The 18,837-nt window shown below is 45.7% G+C and overlaps 2 protein-coding genes across 2 annotated transcripts; one reads left to right on the top strand and one right to left on the bottom strand.

Annotated features, from left to right (window-relative positions):
* Positions 1–661: 661 nt before the first annotated feature.
* Positions 662–6,861, top strand: C1R (complement component 1, r subcomponent; the record flags this gene model as incomplete). The annotated part of the gene is made up of 10 exons (XM_009876182.1): positions 662–890; positions 1,125–1,317; positions 1,499–1,642; positions 1,788–1,984; positions 2,488–2,635; positions 2,720–2,841; positions 3,422–3,500; positions 3,920–4,060; positions 5,758–5,832; positions 6,065–6,861. Coding segments are annotated over 10 exons (2,125 nt in total), but the record flags the coding sequence as incomplete, so codon positions are not given.
* A 3,613-nt stretch (positions 6,862–10,474) lies between these two features.
* Positions 10,475–17,165, bottom strand: C1S (complement component 1, s subcomponent). Its single transcript, XM_009876181.1, has 10 exons — positions 17,007–17,165; positions 16,029–16,206; positions 15,639–15,764; positions 14,797–14,996; positions 14,425–14,578; positions 14,074–14,189; positions 13,772–13,850; positions 13,418–13,555; positions 12,881–12,955; positions 10,475–11,268 (listed from the first exon to the last, which is right to left on the bottom strand). The coding sequence occupies exons 1-10, from the start codon at positions 17,163–17,165 to the stop codon at positions 10,475–10,477; spliced, it is 2,019 nt and encodes a 672-aa protein (XP_009874483.1).
* Positions 17,166–18,837: the final 1,672 nt, after the last annotated feature.

Raw genomic sequence — 18,837 nt, 5'->3', positions numbered from 1 at the left:
AGAGGAGGTCATGCCCGCTCTCCCTCCGTTAAAGTTTTGCTTCTTGTTGAGGAGGAAGGATCTCCCCGGCTGATGTTTTCATGAGCTTGTTTTGGAGAGACACCGAGAGTCTCGTTCCTTAGAGGGGGAGATTGGCAGAGCGAGAAAAAAAGATGAACGCCAGCTTCAGAGATGGAGGCATGACTGGGTAGAGGGCTGTCCAGAAGGCACTGCAGGGTTGCTCCTCAGCGAGTTGAGCCTGAGATCTTCACCAAATGAACCAGGTGAAGATCCTAAACCAGCACTAACCAGAAATGATCTGCTGGTCCGGAGCCAATAAAACTCAAACTTCCCCTGGTTCTAAGCGACTCAGCGCTATCACTGCTGGGAACAAGCAGATGTTGCTCTGGGAGTTCACCTGTGCCTCTCCAAACTGCTTCCTGGGTTGGTGGATCTCTCTGGCTGGGTCCCAATGCGTTGCTGGAACCTGGGTGATGCTGGTGCCTTCATTTCAGCTGTCCTTCTCTTTCCTGAGTGATCTGAGCCAGAAGCTAGACTCGCAATTAGGCCTCCAGTGTTTGGATTCCATCAGACAGTGCTTCACAAGTCACTTGTGAAGTCGTCCCTGATTTTGGATGACCATATTTTGTGCAATGATGTAGTTTATTTGTCATGTTCACAGGCACGTTCCTTTACTTCTGTGGACCTTCCTCTTTTTTGGAGTCATCAGTTCCAGTCCAGTCCCAAGAAGGCTTTTTGGGGAGATCAGATCCCCTGGTTATCCCAAGCCATATCCCAACAATAACATCAGCACCTGGGATATCCACGTCCCAAAAGGCTATGTGGTGAAGCTGACCTTCAGATATTTTGACCTGGAGCCATCTGAGTCCTGCTTCTATGACTATGTTAAGGTAAGTGCATAGATAACTGGCCCAAGGGTTGGCTGGAGATGGAAATATAGTGGTCACCACATGCAACGACTCTTCATTCACCAGACCTTCTTTTATGCTTCCCACAAAGAAAAGAGGGGGGCCTTAAGGATAGGAATAGGTGGAGTGGGTACTGGCAACCCTTCGCTGAGTGACAGCGATGCATGGAACATTGAATCTGATGAGGCTACAGTGATTTCCCCTTAACCTTGACAGATTAAAGCAGACAAGAAGGACTTGGGCCAATACTGTGGCCAGCTTGGATCAACCACAGGCAATCACCCAGGAAGAAAGGAGTTTGTATCTAAGGGGAACAGGATGCGCCTGGCATTTCAATCTGATTTCTCCAACGAAGACAATGGCACAGTGATTCCCTACAGGGGCTTCCTGGCCTATTACCAAGCTGTGGGTGAGTAGGCAATGCCCTCAGCATGCAGAAAGAAGCTTGTGGGGCTCCAACCAAGTTTCTTCCTTCTCGGGCAAATAAAGAGAAGCTGTAAGCAAGGATATGGATCTCTGTGCACTTTCAGTGTACAGCAGACCAGTTTAATACTTTCCTCCCCTTGTCCCTGCATCTCCTGTGTCTTCAGATCTTGATGAATGTGACCCTGACAGTGCTGCTGAGAATGATGAAAGGCCTCAGTGCCAGCACTTCTGCCACAACTATGTGGGTGGCTACTTCTGTTCTTGCCGGCCTGGCTATCAGCTTCAGAGTGACCACCACTCCTGCAAAGGTAAATTGAAATTTTGAAAGATCAGAGGGTTCTGGGGAAGGAACATTTTAGCCAGGAAGAGTGGGAGGGGTGACTTAGAGAGCAGTTGACAGAACTGCAGAAGACAGCTCCACAGTGTGACCTCTGCTTTTCTCCTCTACACTAGTGGAATGCAGCAGTGAGTTGTTCACAGAGGCATCTGGGTACCTGAGCAGCCCTGACTACCCCCAGCCCTATCCTGAAGACCTCCGGTGTAACTACAGCATCCGTCTGCAGAAGGGCCTGTCTATCATCCTCAGGTTCTTGAAACCCTTTGAGATTGATGAACACCAGCAAGTCCACTGTCCTTATGACCAGCTCAAGGTAACTGGAGATTAGCAAACTCTCCTTTAAACCCTGCTGCCAGACCTGGACAGGTACTGTGGGGACACCGCTACTCAGATGAGAAATACAGGATCAGTACAAGGAGAATGCTGCAGCATGAACGACTGAGCTCTTCCCTTGTGACCCCCTCAGTGAGCTTAATTATCATTGGCCTGAGGTCAAAGACTCTGGGTCACAGCCCCCTCTGAGTGGAGTGAAAAAAAAAAATTGTCCTTCCAGTTTAATCTCCCTTTGATTTAATCTCAGGATTTGAAGGGGTTGACAGCTCTGATTTCTATGATAAAGGAGAAGCAGAACTTGTGGTAGGTCAGTTCTTTGTTCTGATCTGTCAGTGCAGTGCACACTCAACAAAGATAGGTCAGACAGCCAGCCCTGTTCACCATCACAGGCACTGTGACAAGCTTGGTCTGGCTTGAAAGAGGGATACTGGGGCAGAGAGGTGTGTGTGTTTCTGTCCATGTGATACATGTTTTCGTCATCAGATCCAAGCACGAGGGAGAGAGCTTGGTGTGTTCTGTGGCAAGATGTCACCTGGTGTCATTGAAACCAACAGCAATGAGGTGGACATACTCTTCCTCACCGATGAGTCAGGATTCAGCCGTGGCTGGAAGATCCACTACACCTCCGAGAGTAAGACATTTATTCCCCAGAGGTAACTGCAGCCTATCTACACCATTTGCTAATACCAGCTTACTTTGTCCCGTTCTCTAACAGAAATGCGGTGCCCACAGCCTGTCCCACAGGATCAGTTTACTGTCATCAGAGACCTGCAGCCTGTGTATCAAGTTCAAGACTATTTCATTGCCGCCTGCAAGACTGGGTATAACCTGATGGAGGTGAGATCCCTTCTCTACTCCTTTCAGCCACACTCTGGCTTCTCTTCATCTTGTGTTAAGTCTTTCACCTTCCAGTAAAACTTGGGTTTTTTAGAATTCACTCATGGCAACCTCTTGCAATTTTTCTTCCTTGCTTCTAGAAGCTTTCTTCTGGGGGTTTCTCCTTTCCTAGCTCCTTTCCTTATGCAGTTACTGTTTCACAAAGCCCTGGTAGAAGATGAGAGACGAGGACCCCAGGAAACACTGGTAAACAAGAGTATCTCTTTGGAAAGTTATGAAATCAGACTTGAAGCAGCAGATGTTACCTGCCTCTCGCCATCCTATTGCCAGGACTGGGTAGCACCTCAGACTTGTCACAATTTTATGGTTGCTGGCTACTGTTATCTTGTTCTCCTATGAAGAATTTGTAGCCTCTGGCAAACACAGGATAGCGGGAATGCAGCAAAGGGAGAGGACAGACTGCAGAGGAGCAACTATTGGACAGCAGAGAAAAGATGGGCAGAGAGAATAATATTTGAACGTGGGGAGGGGAATGTGAGGGTTTGTACAACCTACAGAGATGTTTTTCTCTCCCATGCAGGGCAACCGAAAGCTGCTGTCCTTCACGGCTGTCTGCCAGGCCGATGGGACATGGCATCAACCCATGCCCCACTGTGAAAGTGAGTGATCTAAGAACGGGGGTTACACACACTGCCATGGCTTTTCCTCCTCCAAGGACATGGGGTCTTCAGCCTCTATGACTCAATTTATCTGTTGCCATAGACTCATGGATGTGCTGGTTGGAAGGACGTGTGGAGGTCCGCTGTTGACTTTCATTACATTTTTCCACTTTCAAAAGCTTTATTGTTTTTCCTCCCTTATAAAAAAAAGCATTAGATATAATTGCAAATTTGCTATAATGTTGTAACATCTAAAAGCAGAAGATCCCAGTCCGTAATCCATTTTGGAACAAACTCTCTCTGCCTGCTGTACTGACTGGTCCTTCACGTCATGGCTGCAATCCAAGTTGATCCTAAAGCTGCAGGCAGTAAGGCGACTTTGATTCATATTTTTTTTTATTTTATTTTATCTTTTGTAGTTGTGAGCTGTGGTAACCCTGCAGACCTGACCAACGGGGCATTCAGCTATGTTAACAAACCCGCAAACAACGACTACCAATCAGTGATCACATACCAGTGCAATGGGCCATACTATCGCATCGTCACTGGAATAGGCGGTGGTGAGTCCTAACCCCATGCAGCCATGGAAAACTGCACGTGAACAGCCCTCTTGGATTTCCAGATAGAATTGTCTCTGCTTTCTAGGTTTAGGACTTGTGCTTTCCTCCTGTGAAGCCCCTCCCCTCTTTCCTTGGATCTGCAAGGCTTGTTCTTTCAGCCTGTCCTACTCTGCTTCATTCCCATTCTACCACATCCCTCCTCCACGCTCTCCTTAACTTTTGCAGAAGGTCTTTTTCTCTCATCTGTAGTCGTGATTTATTCTTCACTAGTGGATTTCATTCTTTCACTGAAATTTGAGGCATGGTGTCTGCGAATCACCAAAATTCTGAAACCTCACCACACCCATCCAAGTTGCTACAGATGCAGATAAATAAACTCACACTCCAGTCCACTGTAATGCTCTTTAGCTCTATGAAGGAGCAGAGATCTCGAAGGGCTAAATAACATACATATAAAAAAATATATTTCTATGCAGCAGGTCAGAAAAATTAAGGCAGTGTTCAAAACCATTCACATGCCTTCTTTTTGCCCCTGAGATGTGATTTGATGACACAGGAGCTTTGGTTACAAGAACAGTATGGGAAGTTCATGATTTCCTTGCCCTGGCTGCTCATTTGGCCTCCACAAAAAAAATTTAGTTTGTTAAGCTGAATCAGTTCCTGGGTATGGTTGCCAGCATGGACGCACGGTTGTGCAGCATGCCTGAGAGAAGTGACACGCTAGCACTGGGGCCAGGAGCAAGCAGCTAAGGAATTCTTTAACTTGGTAATAATGCTGAATTTGATTATATTTTCATCTGAGTTTAACTCTTCCATGAAGAGTAAGAGCACAATCTCTTCAGGAAAAAAAAAAAATCAGATCAGGAGCAAGTAAATATTAGCACCGGCCAAATTCTGATGGGAAGTCCACATGATTTAGTCAATTTTGAAAGAGAACAGCAAACACTTTCTTGGAATGATTTGCTACAGTGCAAGATAAATTGTATATAAACTATTTTTAGTCCCCAGCACAAATATTCTGAGAAAAGCAAGAATGTTGGAGGTAGTGGAGTTTGTGTTGAAAGGTGACAAATGACTTACCTGATCTGCAGTATATCCTCTGAAATAGACAGTGAGCAAGTACAGTAACTGACTCATCTTCTTCCTGTTTCTGGAACAAACGACCTTGTCCTACTCTGCAAACTACAGAGAACAGGAAGTTTAATTCAAAATCCACGTCTTTACTTCTTCTGTTCCTTCTTCGGGCTAAATGAGGTCAAGCCGTGCTCTGTAAGCATGTGGACTGAGTGATCTTAAGACTTCATTCAGATGGCTCTTCAGGCATTTCTTCTACAGAAGCAGTGCCTAAGCTTTACTGGTCCCCTAGCATGGAGATGCTTTGACATGTACCTGCTATCCCAGAGGGAGGCATTCCAGACTATACCACAGGCAGCTTTTCCTGGGAAAGGGTCCCTTTGGGATGGATGGGCTGAGTGCAGCATGTGGGGCACCTTGGAGAGAGGAACCCCTTGAAAACCTATTCTATTCTATTCTATTCTATTCTATTCTATTCTATTCTATTCTATTCTATTCTATTCTATTCTATTCCATTCCATTCCAATCCAATCCAATCCAATCCAATCCAATCCAATTTTTTCTTCCCACCTGCACCCATGCCTGCAGGTCTGGATCTCATCCACTCCCCTCTCATCCTACAGACAGATTCACCTGCTCTCATGAGGGAACCTGGGTGGATCAAGATGGCCAGGCGAGGATTCCTACCTGTTTGCCAGGTCAGTAAAAACTTCTGACTTTATCTTGTGTTTACTGATTCATGCTTACAGTCGTACAAAGCCAGGACAACATGTGGGGAGGGGAGTGAGGATAATGGTGTCAGTGAGGGAGGACAGGGAAATCTATCCAGGAAGACTTTAATAAAGTGAAATCGAACAGTGATGGTGTAGGAAAGAAAGAGACAAGCCAGGACAACAGACAGGGTAGTGATCTTCTTGCATTTCTCCACAGTTTGTGGGAAGCCGGTCAATCCTGTTGCTGAACTCCAGCGGATCCTGGGCGGCAAGCCAGCAGGGAGAGGCAGTTTCCCTTGGCAGGTTCTCACTCACATCGGTGGACGCGGGGGCGGTGCACTCCTGGGTGATCGCTGGATCCTCACCGCTGCCCACATGATCTTCCCCAAAGATGCAGCAGAGAACAGTGTAAGCCTGGACCGGCTAGCAGAGGAGGCTAGCGTTTTCCTCGGCCACACCAACGTAGAAGAGCTCCACAAGATGGGCACCCACCCTGTACGTAGGATCTTCGTCCATCCAGATTACAACCCTAAAGATAGTACCAACTTTGACGGGGACATAGCCCTGCTCGAGCTGAAACACCCAGTTACCCTGGGACCTACAGTAATGCCCATCTGTCTCCCAGATATTACCAACACCACATTCTACATGGATGGGCACGTGGGCTATGTGAGCGGCTTTGGTGTGGAAAAAAGCTTTCTTTCAAATGATTTGAAGTATGTGAGCCTACCAGCGGTTGCCCCAGAGAAGTGTCAGAGATGGCTGGACAGCAAGAGGACAAATAGGCCTACAGTCTTCTCTGAGAACATGTTCTGTGCTGGCTACCTCACAGCCAAACAGGATACCTGCCAGGGGGATAGTGGGAGTGCCTTCACGGCATTAGACACAGAAAGTGGTCGCTGGGTGGCTACCGGTATCGTTTCTTGGGGTATCGGCTGTGGCCATGGCTATGGCTTCTACACCAAGGTTCTCAACTATTTGGACTGGATCAAAGGGATAACAGGGGAGGTATAGGCTCTAAGCGCTGCTGTCCTACCAGCTGAAGAATCACTGACAGCATATAAATTTCCAAAAATGGCAAATCATATCTAGAGCTTTTGGTGATGTCCCAAAGGATTTTCAAACATGCAAACCTTCCATCATGAGCACTTCTGAATGCCACCGTACTGCTTGATGAATTCTTGGTGGTATCAAAACTTAGCAAAGCTGCTGTACCGTTGGCAGCTTGTGGATACCTTTGTGGACATTCTGTTTCTTCCAAATCTTGTTACTGGATGAAGCCTTAATAATATCAGGAGATCTCATGGCAGAAAACATGTTATTGCTTGAAGTGCTGGCAATATCGTCAGACTATTGCAGTCTACTTTCATACTCTATATTATAGCATGGAAAGGTTGCAGGGCAGCAGACTTTCTTGAAGGATGTGATACTTCATGCTGAGTACACTGAGCATGTGCCCATTGGCATCAGTGAGATTCTATGAATATTAAAATTGTTGCTGGAGAAACCACGTGTGTTATTTTTTTCTGTCTTTGTTTTTAACAAGTACCAAATACTCCCCATCACTGAAAGCAACTGAAGGACTATATGTAGGGATTCCTTTAACTACTTAAGGTGTTTCCAGTTCCGCAATGGCATGTGGCAGTTGCACACCTGTCAAACAAATACCGTTAGATTACTCAGTCTGAAACTCCAGGTGGCTTCAAGGGAGGCAAAAATCAGTTGTTTGTGTGATGCCACATTCAAAAGACAGGGAAGACAATAACATGGAGAAGAGAACCCAGGAACTTTTACTGATAAAAATTTGAGGATGGGGTTTTTTATACTGTGTGAAATGAAGCTCTGGCTGCAGGGCTGCAGCTCTAAAATGATGCTGACTCAGAGAGAAGAGGACCTCTCTTGTGTTCTGGCTATTCTCTGCAGTTGTCTCTTGACTAGTTTTTCTATTGCAGAACAAAATACCTTCTGCTTGTGAGGCACCACGAGAACTGAAGTCTGGAAGGGCTTGACAGGAGAGCCCTGGGGTTGAAATCATAGTTGCCTTCTTGCACTGTTTTCTGTGAGATCCAGCTCCTGATCTTCTCAGGTGTCAGTAGCTCTCATTTTCTGTTGAAATAATATACCCTGGAGAGTGATCTCCAAGATTCCACATCTGATATAAGTTCATCTGTGATCTCCAGGGATCAGAGTTCTGTTGATTCTTCCCATGAGCATGGAAAACAAGGTTCCCAGTTGTACAGGAACAATGAATAAACCCTGGTCTAGGGGAGGGAAGATAGAATGAGACAAGCAACTGGGGGGTATTCCAGGTGAAGAACAGGGTATTTCAAGGATTTTCAGTGAGTGCAGGTGACAAGAACAACAAAAGAAGGAACCCTTTAGTTCTTGTAAATAGTTGGAAAAAATTACTGAGAAACCATCTCAAAAAATCTCCTGCTTTGCAGGAGACTAGGAAACTTTGGGAAGCTGAGGCATTGAAAATGGATGAGTTGCCCCAAAGCCCTATAGGAATCTGTGACCCTCCTAGGAATACCAATCCGAGCTAAATTAGCGACTTTCCTGTCTCCTACTCCTGGACCATTCAGCCCCATTTATGTTTCTCTTCTCCTCTGCTGTCCTGAATTGATTTCGGCAGTTTGTCTTCCTGTCCTTTTCTCCTTTTCCACAAAGATTGGCATTAATCAGTGAGCTAGTGAGTAATCGTGCGATGCTGCTTGCCCAAGTGGCTTCGTGGTCATAGAAACTAAGGAAACATCTTACCTTAGTTGGAAGGTCACTTTTTTTCAGAACTTACAGTGGATTAATTTTCCCCAAATGGTACTTTGCTGAGTTATTTCTACTGCTGAAGTATCTACCACATATTGAAGAAGAAGCTTCCTAATAGGCAGACATAGATAGCAGTCTGTAAGATCTGCAGTGGCTGTTGCTCGTGATTACCCCAGATGTCTGGGCATGTCTGTGTGATTTATGAAATTCAGATACGTACTGTGAAATTATAAAATATTGTCACAATGGCGCCACTGCATCATTATTGCTTCTTTGCCAGGGTGTAGTCTCTTCTTTGCACAAGAGGAACATGGGCTAAGATTGCAGCTTGGACTAGTTACCAGGGATGGACACTTCCCTGTGGTGCTCCAAAAGATAAAGCTGAGTCCACCCCCTTAGCAACGAGATGTAAAACTTCATGATAGATTGAAGTCAGCACACACAGATATAAAAGTAAAAGGCATTCAACATCCTGTGCACCACAGTTCCTCGGGAACGTAGTGTAAGATCCATGGTTACTAGCCCAACAACAAAATAATCTTTTCTGTGTTACACAAAGTTGAAGGTGGCTGAGTGCAGGAATCTCCATGAAATCTCCCAAGAGCTGCACAAATCTCCTCATCACTTTCTAGACTCTCAGAAAAACTTAGGCTGGAAGAGGAGGCCTCTAGTCCAATGTACTGACAGCAGGGCCAACTTCAGAGCTACAGGGCCTTGCCTGAAGACAAGAAGTTACAAAGATGTCCAGGGACAGAGATTCCCCAGTCTTTTCTGGCATGTGTTCAGTGCTGACCTGCACCCTGGGAAAAAGCCCAACTGAAAACTCCCTTATTGCAATTTATGTCTGTCGTCTCTTGTCCTGCCACTGTTCACCTTTCTGAAGAGTCTTGCTCCATGTATTCTCTAACCCTCCTTGAGGTACCTGAATACGGCGGTTAGATATCCCTCTCAGCTCCCTCCTTTTCAAGCTGAACAAACACAGCTTCCTCCATCTCTCATCATATGCCATCCACACCAGTTCCCTGACCACCTTAGTGGAAGGATATCTGTGAGTGATACAGGACTTTCTGGAGCAGAAGACACCCCTAATGCACATCAAGTAATTTGCTCCCACAACACTACCTTCTCTAAGTCAAGCAAGCTTTATTTCCTATCTAACACAACATGGTTTGAAAAATAAAGCCCTAAGGACAGGTGAATAGCTTGATTTAGAAGTCTGAAGTCTTCATTGCTGGTAATGGTCGGTCAGTGAGGTGCAACCATCTCAGAAGAACTTTATAAAGTCTCTTACGCAGACAGGTTAGGTAGCACAAGTTACAGCTTGACAAAAGGCGGCAGTGCAGTGGGTCAAAATGTGACTAACACTTGATCTAGGGAGTTTTGAGGAGAACTGTGTTTAGACTGAGAAGAAGAAACACACACACAAACCACATTGCACAAAAGGCAATTGGGACATTCTTTAATGCTGTTAGATATTCTGAACAATACAGAAAATACATAAATCAGAAACCAGGCATTGGGAACCATCAATTATTCTCTCTTGTCTTCATTGAACTATTCCTGTCAGGTAGCATGGCTAGGTCTTCTCTGGGAGATAAAAAATGGCATGGAAAAAAAAAAAAAGAGAGAAAGCAGAGGGAGCTTCTTATGCAGAATAGCATCTTCCTCTTATGCTACTATGAGCAGAAAAAAAGAGAATTTCCCTTCCCAGGCACAATGATGGTGGAGAAACAGACACTTATTCCTGACTCAGCACAGACACAGTGAGTAGGCCCACTATATACACAGGGTGAACAGGATCACAGCCAACCTGAACATGTAGCTGTCGCCTGTAGGAAGAGTGACCGTGCTGAAAGAAGAGCTAGTCCTGCCCAGCTTCTGCATTCTCATGCTTACTCATGGTCTGTGTAATCCAGTCCAAATAACGCACTACCTTGGTGTAAAGGCCAAAGGTACCGCATCTTGGTCCCCAGGAGATCAGCCCGGCCGCATAGTACCGTCTCTCATCAAAAGGATCTTGAATAGCGTAGGCTCCACCACTATCCCCCTTACAGCTGTCCTTGTCCCCACCAGCACAGATCATGTTGTCAGTGAATTGATAAGCACTGGAATCAGCAGAGCCCTCTGGTTTCACAGATCGGCACTTATCCATGTTCACCACAGGGATCCGAGCCTTCCAAAGATATATAGGCAGCCTTCCTTTCTCTCTCTGGCCCCAGCCAGCAATGTAGCCCAGAGTTCCTTCTTGTAGCTCATACTCAGGTGATTTACCAGGGAGACAGAGGGGTGAGATGTTTGGGCCCATCTTCACAGGATCCCTCAGCTTCAGTAGAGCGATATCGTTATCAAAATCGGTCCTGGTTTCTGTGGGCTGCTTCTTCCAGTCAGGATGGATGAATGAAGCCTCTGAGATCAGCTGTGTGGCCTCCTGGTCCAGAGATGCTCTACTAACGTTAATTACCCCAGCATACATGGTGGGCCTGTCGTATGCTTCCAGCACATGGGCTGCAGTCATTACCCATCTGTCAGAGATGAGTACGCCACCTCCTCTCGGGTGATAGAAATACACCTGCCAGGGAAAGTTGCCCTTTTCTGCAAGCGTGCCTCCAAAAATCTTTGCTTTCTCTCGGACCGGATTACTGGGCACCCCACAGACTGGAAAGAAAAGGAAAAAAAAGAGGAACCAGATGGGAGAATTAGCAGTTACAAACAGGCACCGCTGAAAAGCCCTCCTTCCTGTGTCCTCTAAATAACTTTTGATTCTGAGTAACTAAAGTTTATGGTCTGTGTCATAGAGTTTGCAACTAGTATATACAGAGAAATTCAAGAAAATTCAAGTAAAATCACTAATAACATTCAATTTAGGCTGAAGATACTCATTCTCAAATTCTTATTCTGGAAAGCAGTTGTCACCCTGCCAGCACTGGCTATGTTGAAACTCACAATTTAATTGCTTTCCAGTTATCATTTTTCTTTTGCTGAATTATGTCATGTAGGTGAAGCAATTGTCTTTGAAAAAAAAAATTGCTTAAGTTCTCAGAAATATAACATTGCTTTTTAAAATTACCTTTTTTGTGTGTGGACTCTGAACAGTCTCAGGTTAAGCATTCAGGTTTGTCACTGAAATTTTACCATTTTTCCTCTCCATTCTTTTATTCTGCTGTCCTAGTTTCACTGGGATAGAATCTTAGGCCAGCCATGGTACACAGGCCATGAGCAGTTCTGAGTCAGTGAGGAGCTTAAGCTGGGAAGGACAAAAGCCGGGGCAGCTGACCAGAGTTGGCCGACAGGTCATAAACGCCAAGCTCATCATAAAGGGGGAAGTTTGCTTCTCCCCCTTCTCCTCTCAAGGGCTGCCATCCCTGGAGTGGCTCATTTATCACTCTGCTCATGAAGACTACTTTCCCATTTATTGTGATTGCTGTACGTTCACTGCACTCAGTATAGCTTTCTATACTGTATTTTGGCATCAGTATTATTAGTTTTGCTGTTTCATTTAAAGCCGTAGGTATCCTCTCCTCTTCCTGATCCCTCTTCCCTGCTGGGGAGGGGTCACTGGGTGATAGAGCAACTGCTATAGTTTAGTCCCACATACAGGCTAAGCATAGACATATGTATGTCTTTATATATCTATCCTGAGTTTTTATATAAAATCTTAAGCAGTAGGTTAAAGGAGCTCTTATCTGTGGGTTTTCTGAGTGCACAGATGCTCTGTGCTTTTTGAGTAAAATGTTCTATAAGGTTTTGTAGAATGTGAGCACTAAGGGCATGAATAAGGTCAGTCATTCTGACACAGTGGAAGACCTTTCCCTGTAGTGCTGCATTGTATAGTGCTGTCCACTTGGCACTGCCCCCAGGAGAGATCTGAAGAGAAGCTACGTTTCCCAGCGTAGCTTAGGAGGGAGTGAAGGTCCAGCATTGTCAGACATCTCTTCTGACCTGTCAGTATTTTCACTGCCTGCAATGCAGACATAGATCTGAAGCACTGAACAACTTGAGAATGTGCACATGTAAAGGTGGGGAAACTAGTGCAGAGACATATTGATACTTGAAGAGGTCATGTTCTACCAGACGTGTTATCATGTTGCCCACTTTCGTTTCCAGTTTTCTTCTGTTACTTCATCTCACCTTTCTTTTGGGGTCCACAACTTTCAGAAATACCTTGTCCAACATGATTTAAACAACATAGAAAGGGTTGAAAACCAGAGAGATGAAAGAAGCAATGGTCTTCATATGCTGCGTGTACGCGTACAGTTTTTGGCAGTACCTGGGACACACTTTGGTAGCTTTGTTCCCATCTCCTCATTGAGCCATTCTCCACTGGCTGAGCACTGATACACCACTTGGAAAACACAAGAAAAAAGAATGCTGTAAGGATGCATTCAAGACAAAGAGAGGGTAAGTAGCATCACTGTATAAGATGATGTATTAACCTTCTCATTTCTGAAGCAAGCACAGCTTGGTTAACATTGCTGAGCTCTCCCTAGGAGTACATGACCCTGCACCTATTTTGGAGGGAACAAATAGATTTCTCCACCAGAAACATGTGCTAGATGTGACAAAAAGCTCCACGGTTCACACACCAGGCAAATGGAGAGAGGATTTGCTAATTCATTTAAGGTCAACAGCCCAAGTACAGACATTATTAGAGGGTATTAAACACAAAGGCAACACAAAACTGCTGCCTGCAACCTTGCACCAATAAGGACTTTTTCCCAGCCTTGACCTGATGGGATATAACCCCAGCCCCATGACTATGCCAGCACCATTTCTTAGGCCTTTGTGTAGCAGAGACAATGCTTACCCTCCCCTTTGTTTTCTAAGGTATAGTAAGGTGCATCACACTGATACCGGACAGCAGCTCTGTACAGAGGCTCTTGAAGTTCGGAGACGTATATGGCTTGGGCATTGTCAATAACAGTGGGATCACCGCAGTTCACAGCTGTAGAGAAGAAACAAAAACGATCAAACACAGTCAAAGGGAAATCCTCACCCAACAATATGATTCTCCTGTATGATAGGGAACCACTTGGCCTCTCTGATCTGTGTACAGTCACCAGTGCTTACTTCCTCTGTCACTTCAGCGTCCCATAGCGGATCGAGACCCTAAAGGCTCCGTTCCGGTCTGCCTCCCACAATACACAGATGGGTCACTTACGAACACAGCTGAACTGGGAGTTGGTCCATTCACCATTCTCCTGACAACTGGAGTCAAAGGTCCTGATGCTGTCTCGTTCCTAGGGCAAAGAACACACAATCCATCTAAGTCACTGGCCATGAAATGTATCTGACACAGGCACTCCAGTGTAGGATCCTCAAAATGCTGTAGTAGCTGGAAGAGGTTTCCACTTACTACAGCTGTGATGAGTTCCCAGAGGTGCCCAGGACAACTAATGGGAAATGGTATCAGGAAGCTGCTGAGAGGGCCAGAGAGGACATATGCCTTTTAATGTTACTTACTCTCACAATTTCATAGCCTTCCATGCAGGTCACCTTCACATTGTCCTTGACAATATACCTGTCCTTCTTTGGGTCCAGAACAGAATTGGGGATGACACTTGGGGGACAGGTTACAGCTTTTAAGAGATAGATGGAAATCAGTGATTAACAGGTTCAGGATTTACTCTCCTTCCAGCTCCCAACTTCTTTCTCCCCGGTGATCATTTTTGCTAGTAAACAGACATCCTTTGTTTGCTCAAATACTAGCAGCTCTGAACATATTAACATGTTGCTGTACCACAACTCTGATCTGGGAAAAATTCTCTCCCTAACCCAGCAGCAGAGGGAACGCTTTCCCAAGTGTTTACTCACGATCTCCATAGTAGCGTATTTTCCAGCCTTTGTGCTGTACTGCATGGTCTGTCTGGAAGATTATGTCAAGTATGTTGCTCCTAGTTTTGATTTCAGAAGGACCTGGGAATTTGCTGCCACAATAGGGACCAAAACGCTGCGTTCCAGAGACAAGCTGGGAAAATAAAAAGCAAGAAGAAATGAGAAATACCGAGTGTATTCAGAGAGATACTTGAATTATATTCAATATATACACATTCAAATGCATTCTCAAGACCTTCAAAAGGCAGTGTAGTTGAAAATAAAGTTAAGCAGTCAGAGGGTTTTCTGAATAGTGGGAGACTGAGGGGAGATCCAGAGAATCCTGACTCCCTCCCGAAACCCCACACCTACTGTTAAGCTGTCGGGGCAGCTTCCTTTTTCATCAGCTGGTTCCACGTTGAAGTCCTCGCTGCGTATGGTCAATGCCACAAAGTACCCTGGCCTCAGAGCCACTCGGTACTCACACCGTGAGTTCTCTGGGTACTCATTGGGATAGTTGGGACTGACAATCTCTCCTGATGGCTCCGTGAAGACATTTCCACTGCAGTTCACTAGGAGTAAGGAAGGAACACGGGTAGGATTCAGAAAGGAAATGGTCCATGTATGAAGGCGACAAGCTTCCCCCCTTCCACTCCATCTCCAGTATCCCCAGTCACCTGCATTAACCATGTCACAACATTGCATCTTTGCAAGAAACTGAAGCCAGGGCTACTCTCTATCCAATTAGCCAAGAACTTTAACTTATACTGGCCTTTCTTTTCACCTGCCACCTGCAATTCAGGCCCTCTTCCACATGCTCAGGTCCTCATATTATAATCTTTTCAACACGCATTTTACAATTTTTTCATTCAAACCAAGCACCCCTTGGCCAGTTTTTAGGTGCCTTTATTGAACTGCCCTGATTTGCCAGAGATTAAAAGATTCACAGATGGCAGTATGCTAAGAAGGGACTCCATCAGAGTCTTTAAAGATTGTAATTTAGTAGTTTCTTAATTCTCTTGACACAAAAAAGAACAATGATAGAAATTTCTAAAATCACTGCCAGTTCAGATTTGCACTGGGATGTTTATTTCCCCAAAATACACCTGTTACAACAGGTTGAGAAGATTGATAAAGAAGGTCCTCCATGTACAATATCTCAGTTGGCCGAAATTAATTCTTGGTGTTGATCACAGGTCATGTAGGTCTCTTACCTCCACACGTTTTGTTATCCTCATAAAGGAAATAATCTGGTGGACAGGTACAGAAGTAACCTCCAATATAATTATTACAGTAATGGCTGCAAGGTTCCTCCACAAAATCCAAACACTCATCCAAGTCTGCAAGTGTGAAAAGATGAATCAGCCAAGATTAGGAGAGGGCCCTAAAGGCAGGAGAAAGATGAGAAAGTGAAGCAAACACTGATGAACAACAAAGCAAAGTATCTCTGAGACAGCATTTATACTGGCCATTTTGGAAGGCAGTCCTGTCTGCTGGGATCTCTTTTAAATAAGGAAGTTGAGCGAGGAAAACTGTTCTGTCAGCTTTCCTGCCCCCTTGGCCTGGACACTACAGAGATTCAGAGGAGGCTGTTTTAACCTTACCCACTGCAACATAGTAGGCTGCAAAACCAGTGAAACGCTCCTCATTGGAAAAGTCTGACTGGAAGCTCACAGTGAGGGTGTTATAAGGGACATGAAATTCCGCCACAACTGGGGAGCCGGGGGTACGAGGTTTCTTCCGCCCACAAAGCACACCTTCAACATGGCCGCCAGACAGGATCTGCAGAAGAATGCAGACAAGTCTTATCTCACTACTGGAATATGTGCCATTACCAACACTTGAGTCTTGCAGCTTATAGGTGGCTAACAAAAAGCTCCTGAATTGCACACATTTCTCAGAGCATTCGAGTGGATCTCCCAGGGCACAGCTATGTCCCATAGCTAGCAGGAGGGACCAAGGCTGCTGTGTCACCCACCGAGCTGGCCAAGGGTGAAAGACAGCTAGCCAGGGTGCAGCCGAACAGAAACCCCTGGACAACCAGTTTTATGACATTTGAAAGATGCTTGAGGAATGTTCCTTCCTACTGACTCCCCAGCTGTGAAACACCTGTCTTAATTTCTCAGATACAAATGAATCCAGAAAGTTCTCTGTTAACATCTTCACTGATTGGATTTAGCCTCCGTCATTTCCAATCGATTTCCGATGGCACTAAATCATCTCTGTCCATGCGTGGATTAATGGTCCTTTTACACCTGCAGTTCACGGGCTAAGAATACGCCTTGCAATAGGGAGGTATCAGTGACGGCTAAGAAGGCTTTTCCTGTGCGTACAGGAGAAACAGGGGGAGGGGGGCATAGATGGGACGCTCAGTTGGCAGACAAGACCCATGTGGTTCTGAGGCAAACCCAAATCACTTTAGCAACTGCTACTGCAGATACACTCAGTCATCTGGCCTTCTCGGGACCCAGAACAGGAAGGACGAGCCTGTCTCCTCTTCCAGCCTCGAGCTTTCTACATAGCTTTGCTGTTCTGTGCTCTAGCCTTCTGGTCTTTTTCTCACTTGAGGATGGAGACAGTACCTTCACAAAGTCATAATCGCAGGTCTGTGACGGTTCGAGATCCATGTGTGTGAAATAAAGGCGAATGCCATATCCTGAAGGGACCTGGATTTCCCAGGATTCCTGCGCATCGTTGGGATACACCTGAGGATAATTGGGAGACAGGATCTCACCATACATGGAGGCTGCATCAGCCCAGACAGGGAGGTAGAGGATCAGGTACCTGAGAAAAGAGGAAGAGAGACAATATTGCATTAGTCTTCTCTGTCCACGAACACACAGAGTCCCTAGTGAAAACGCTAGTCTTCAGCTGTGCATACCATGTGGCACAGCTCCTGGCTTGAAAGTTTTAATGACCAATTGTGTGGGGCTTGTATTTCTCCTGTAGCCTTTCACACAGAGGCAGCACAACCTCAGTCATGCTCTCTGTTCCTCTCCAGCTCCGCAAGAGTCGGTAATGCTGCAGGAGTAGAACACAAGGATCTTAAGTGCTATTTCCTACTTTACTGCCTTGTTCTGAGCTACTGGGGCTATAGCTACATTCAGATTTGAGAGTCAGGATGGTACTGCAGGAATAACACCTAATTTATAGAAGTAAATTATCAATAAACCTGAGTTCCCCTTGGAGATTCAGTAACTCACCACATCTGGAAAAAGCAGATCGTCCTTTTCAAAAACTTTCAGGAATTGGACTTTGGAACTATGGTCTAGGACAAAAAACAGTGTGATTGATTAATGTCCACTGTGCTTCTATGTGTCTGCTAGGCAGGTCAAAGACCCTAACACCCCAGCTTGTGGAGAATCTTGCCTCAAAATTTTGCCTCAAAAGCCAGATTATATCCTTCCTGCACACAGTAACCCCAACCATCAAGAAGGGATGCCAGGCTCTGTATTGACAAAATGGAGAGATGATCTCTACCTCGGTACTCACTGGTGCTCACGTTCTCCCCTTGTGACCATCAATGTCTTCAAACACGATGCCGGTGCACAGCAAATTAAGAGAGAAAGCACCTCCCCTTCCCCCCCCCCCGCAGTACAAATCCATTCTTCCCAGCACCTAAGAAGTTATTCTAGGACCCTGGGGTTGAGGAGCAACTTGTCCTGACTCTTCTAGCTGTCAGGCAGTGTCAGCTTTTTTCCCTTCTCATTGCTAATGCTGTCAATATTTACCTTCTCTCTCTAGTTCGTGTCTGGTTTTCTTCTCTCTTCCATTTTCTCTCTCTTTTCTCTTCCTGTGAACACTCTCCTTCCTCCAAACGGACCCTAGGCTGGGGTCTGGGGAGGAGAGCTCTAATTCGCAATATCACAGCACCCTCTGTCTGCGGGACGGCTCCCCAGCCTTCTCACTCGGGTGAGATAGATGCTCGGCTCGCCGGCTCTCGGTAGGAAAGGGAATTTCCAGAACAAGTTGCACAACCCTGTTGGCTCCCGCTGCGCGGGGGAGCGCACAGATGCGGGCTGTAGCAGGCATTTTCGGGAAATCAGATGACTTTGGGGAAAAGGGAGGGGGGGACAGAGTTTTCGTCTGCCTCCCCTCCTCTTCCTTCTCCCTTTTAAAAGTTAGGAACAAAATCCAAAGGGTGTAGAAAAGGGAGAGTCCACGTGAGAACAGGTCCAGTGCTTTCACATGGAAAAAAAATGTTTGATTAACTTGTCCAGGGACTACTTTGCCAAAGTCCACTCTGTTACCACAACCCGGTGGCCACAGGGCTGCCACTCATCTGATGCTTCAGAGACCCTTTTTTAGGGGGAAGAGTGGAAAAGATAGTGGTCTATTCAATGTTGTGCCTCTGGGGCTACCAACGGGCAGTAAGAGTGCATTGTTTTGCCGGGTTTTGTTACGAGAACGCAC

This window comes from Apaloderma vittatum, unplaced genomic scaffold (genome assembly GCF_000703405.1).
Source record: "Apaloderma vittatum isolate BGI_N311 unplaced genomic scaffold, ASM70340v1 scaffold40199, whole genome shotgun sequence".
NCBI lineage: Eukaryota > Metazoa > Chordata > Aves > Trogoniformes > Trogonidae > Apaloderma > Apaloderma vittatum.
This window is presented reverse-complemented; position numbering and strand designations above follow the sequence as displayed.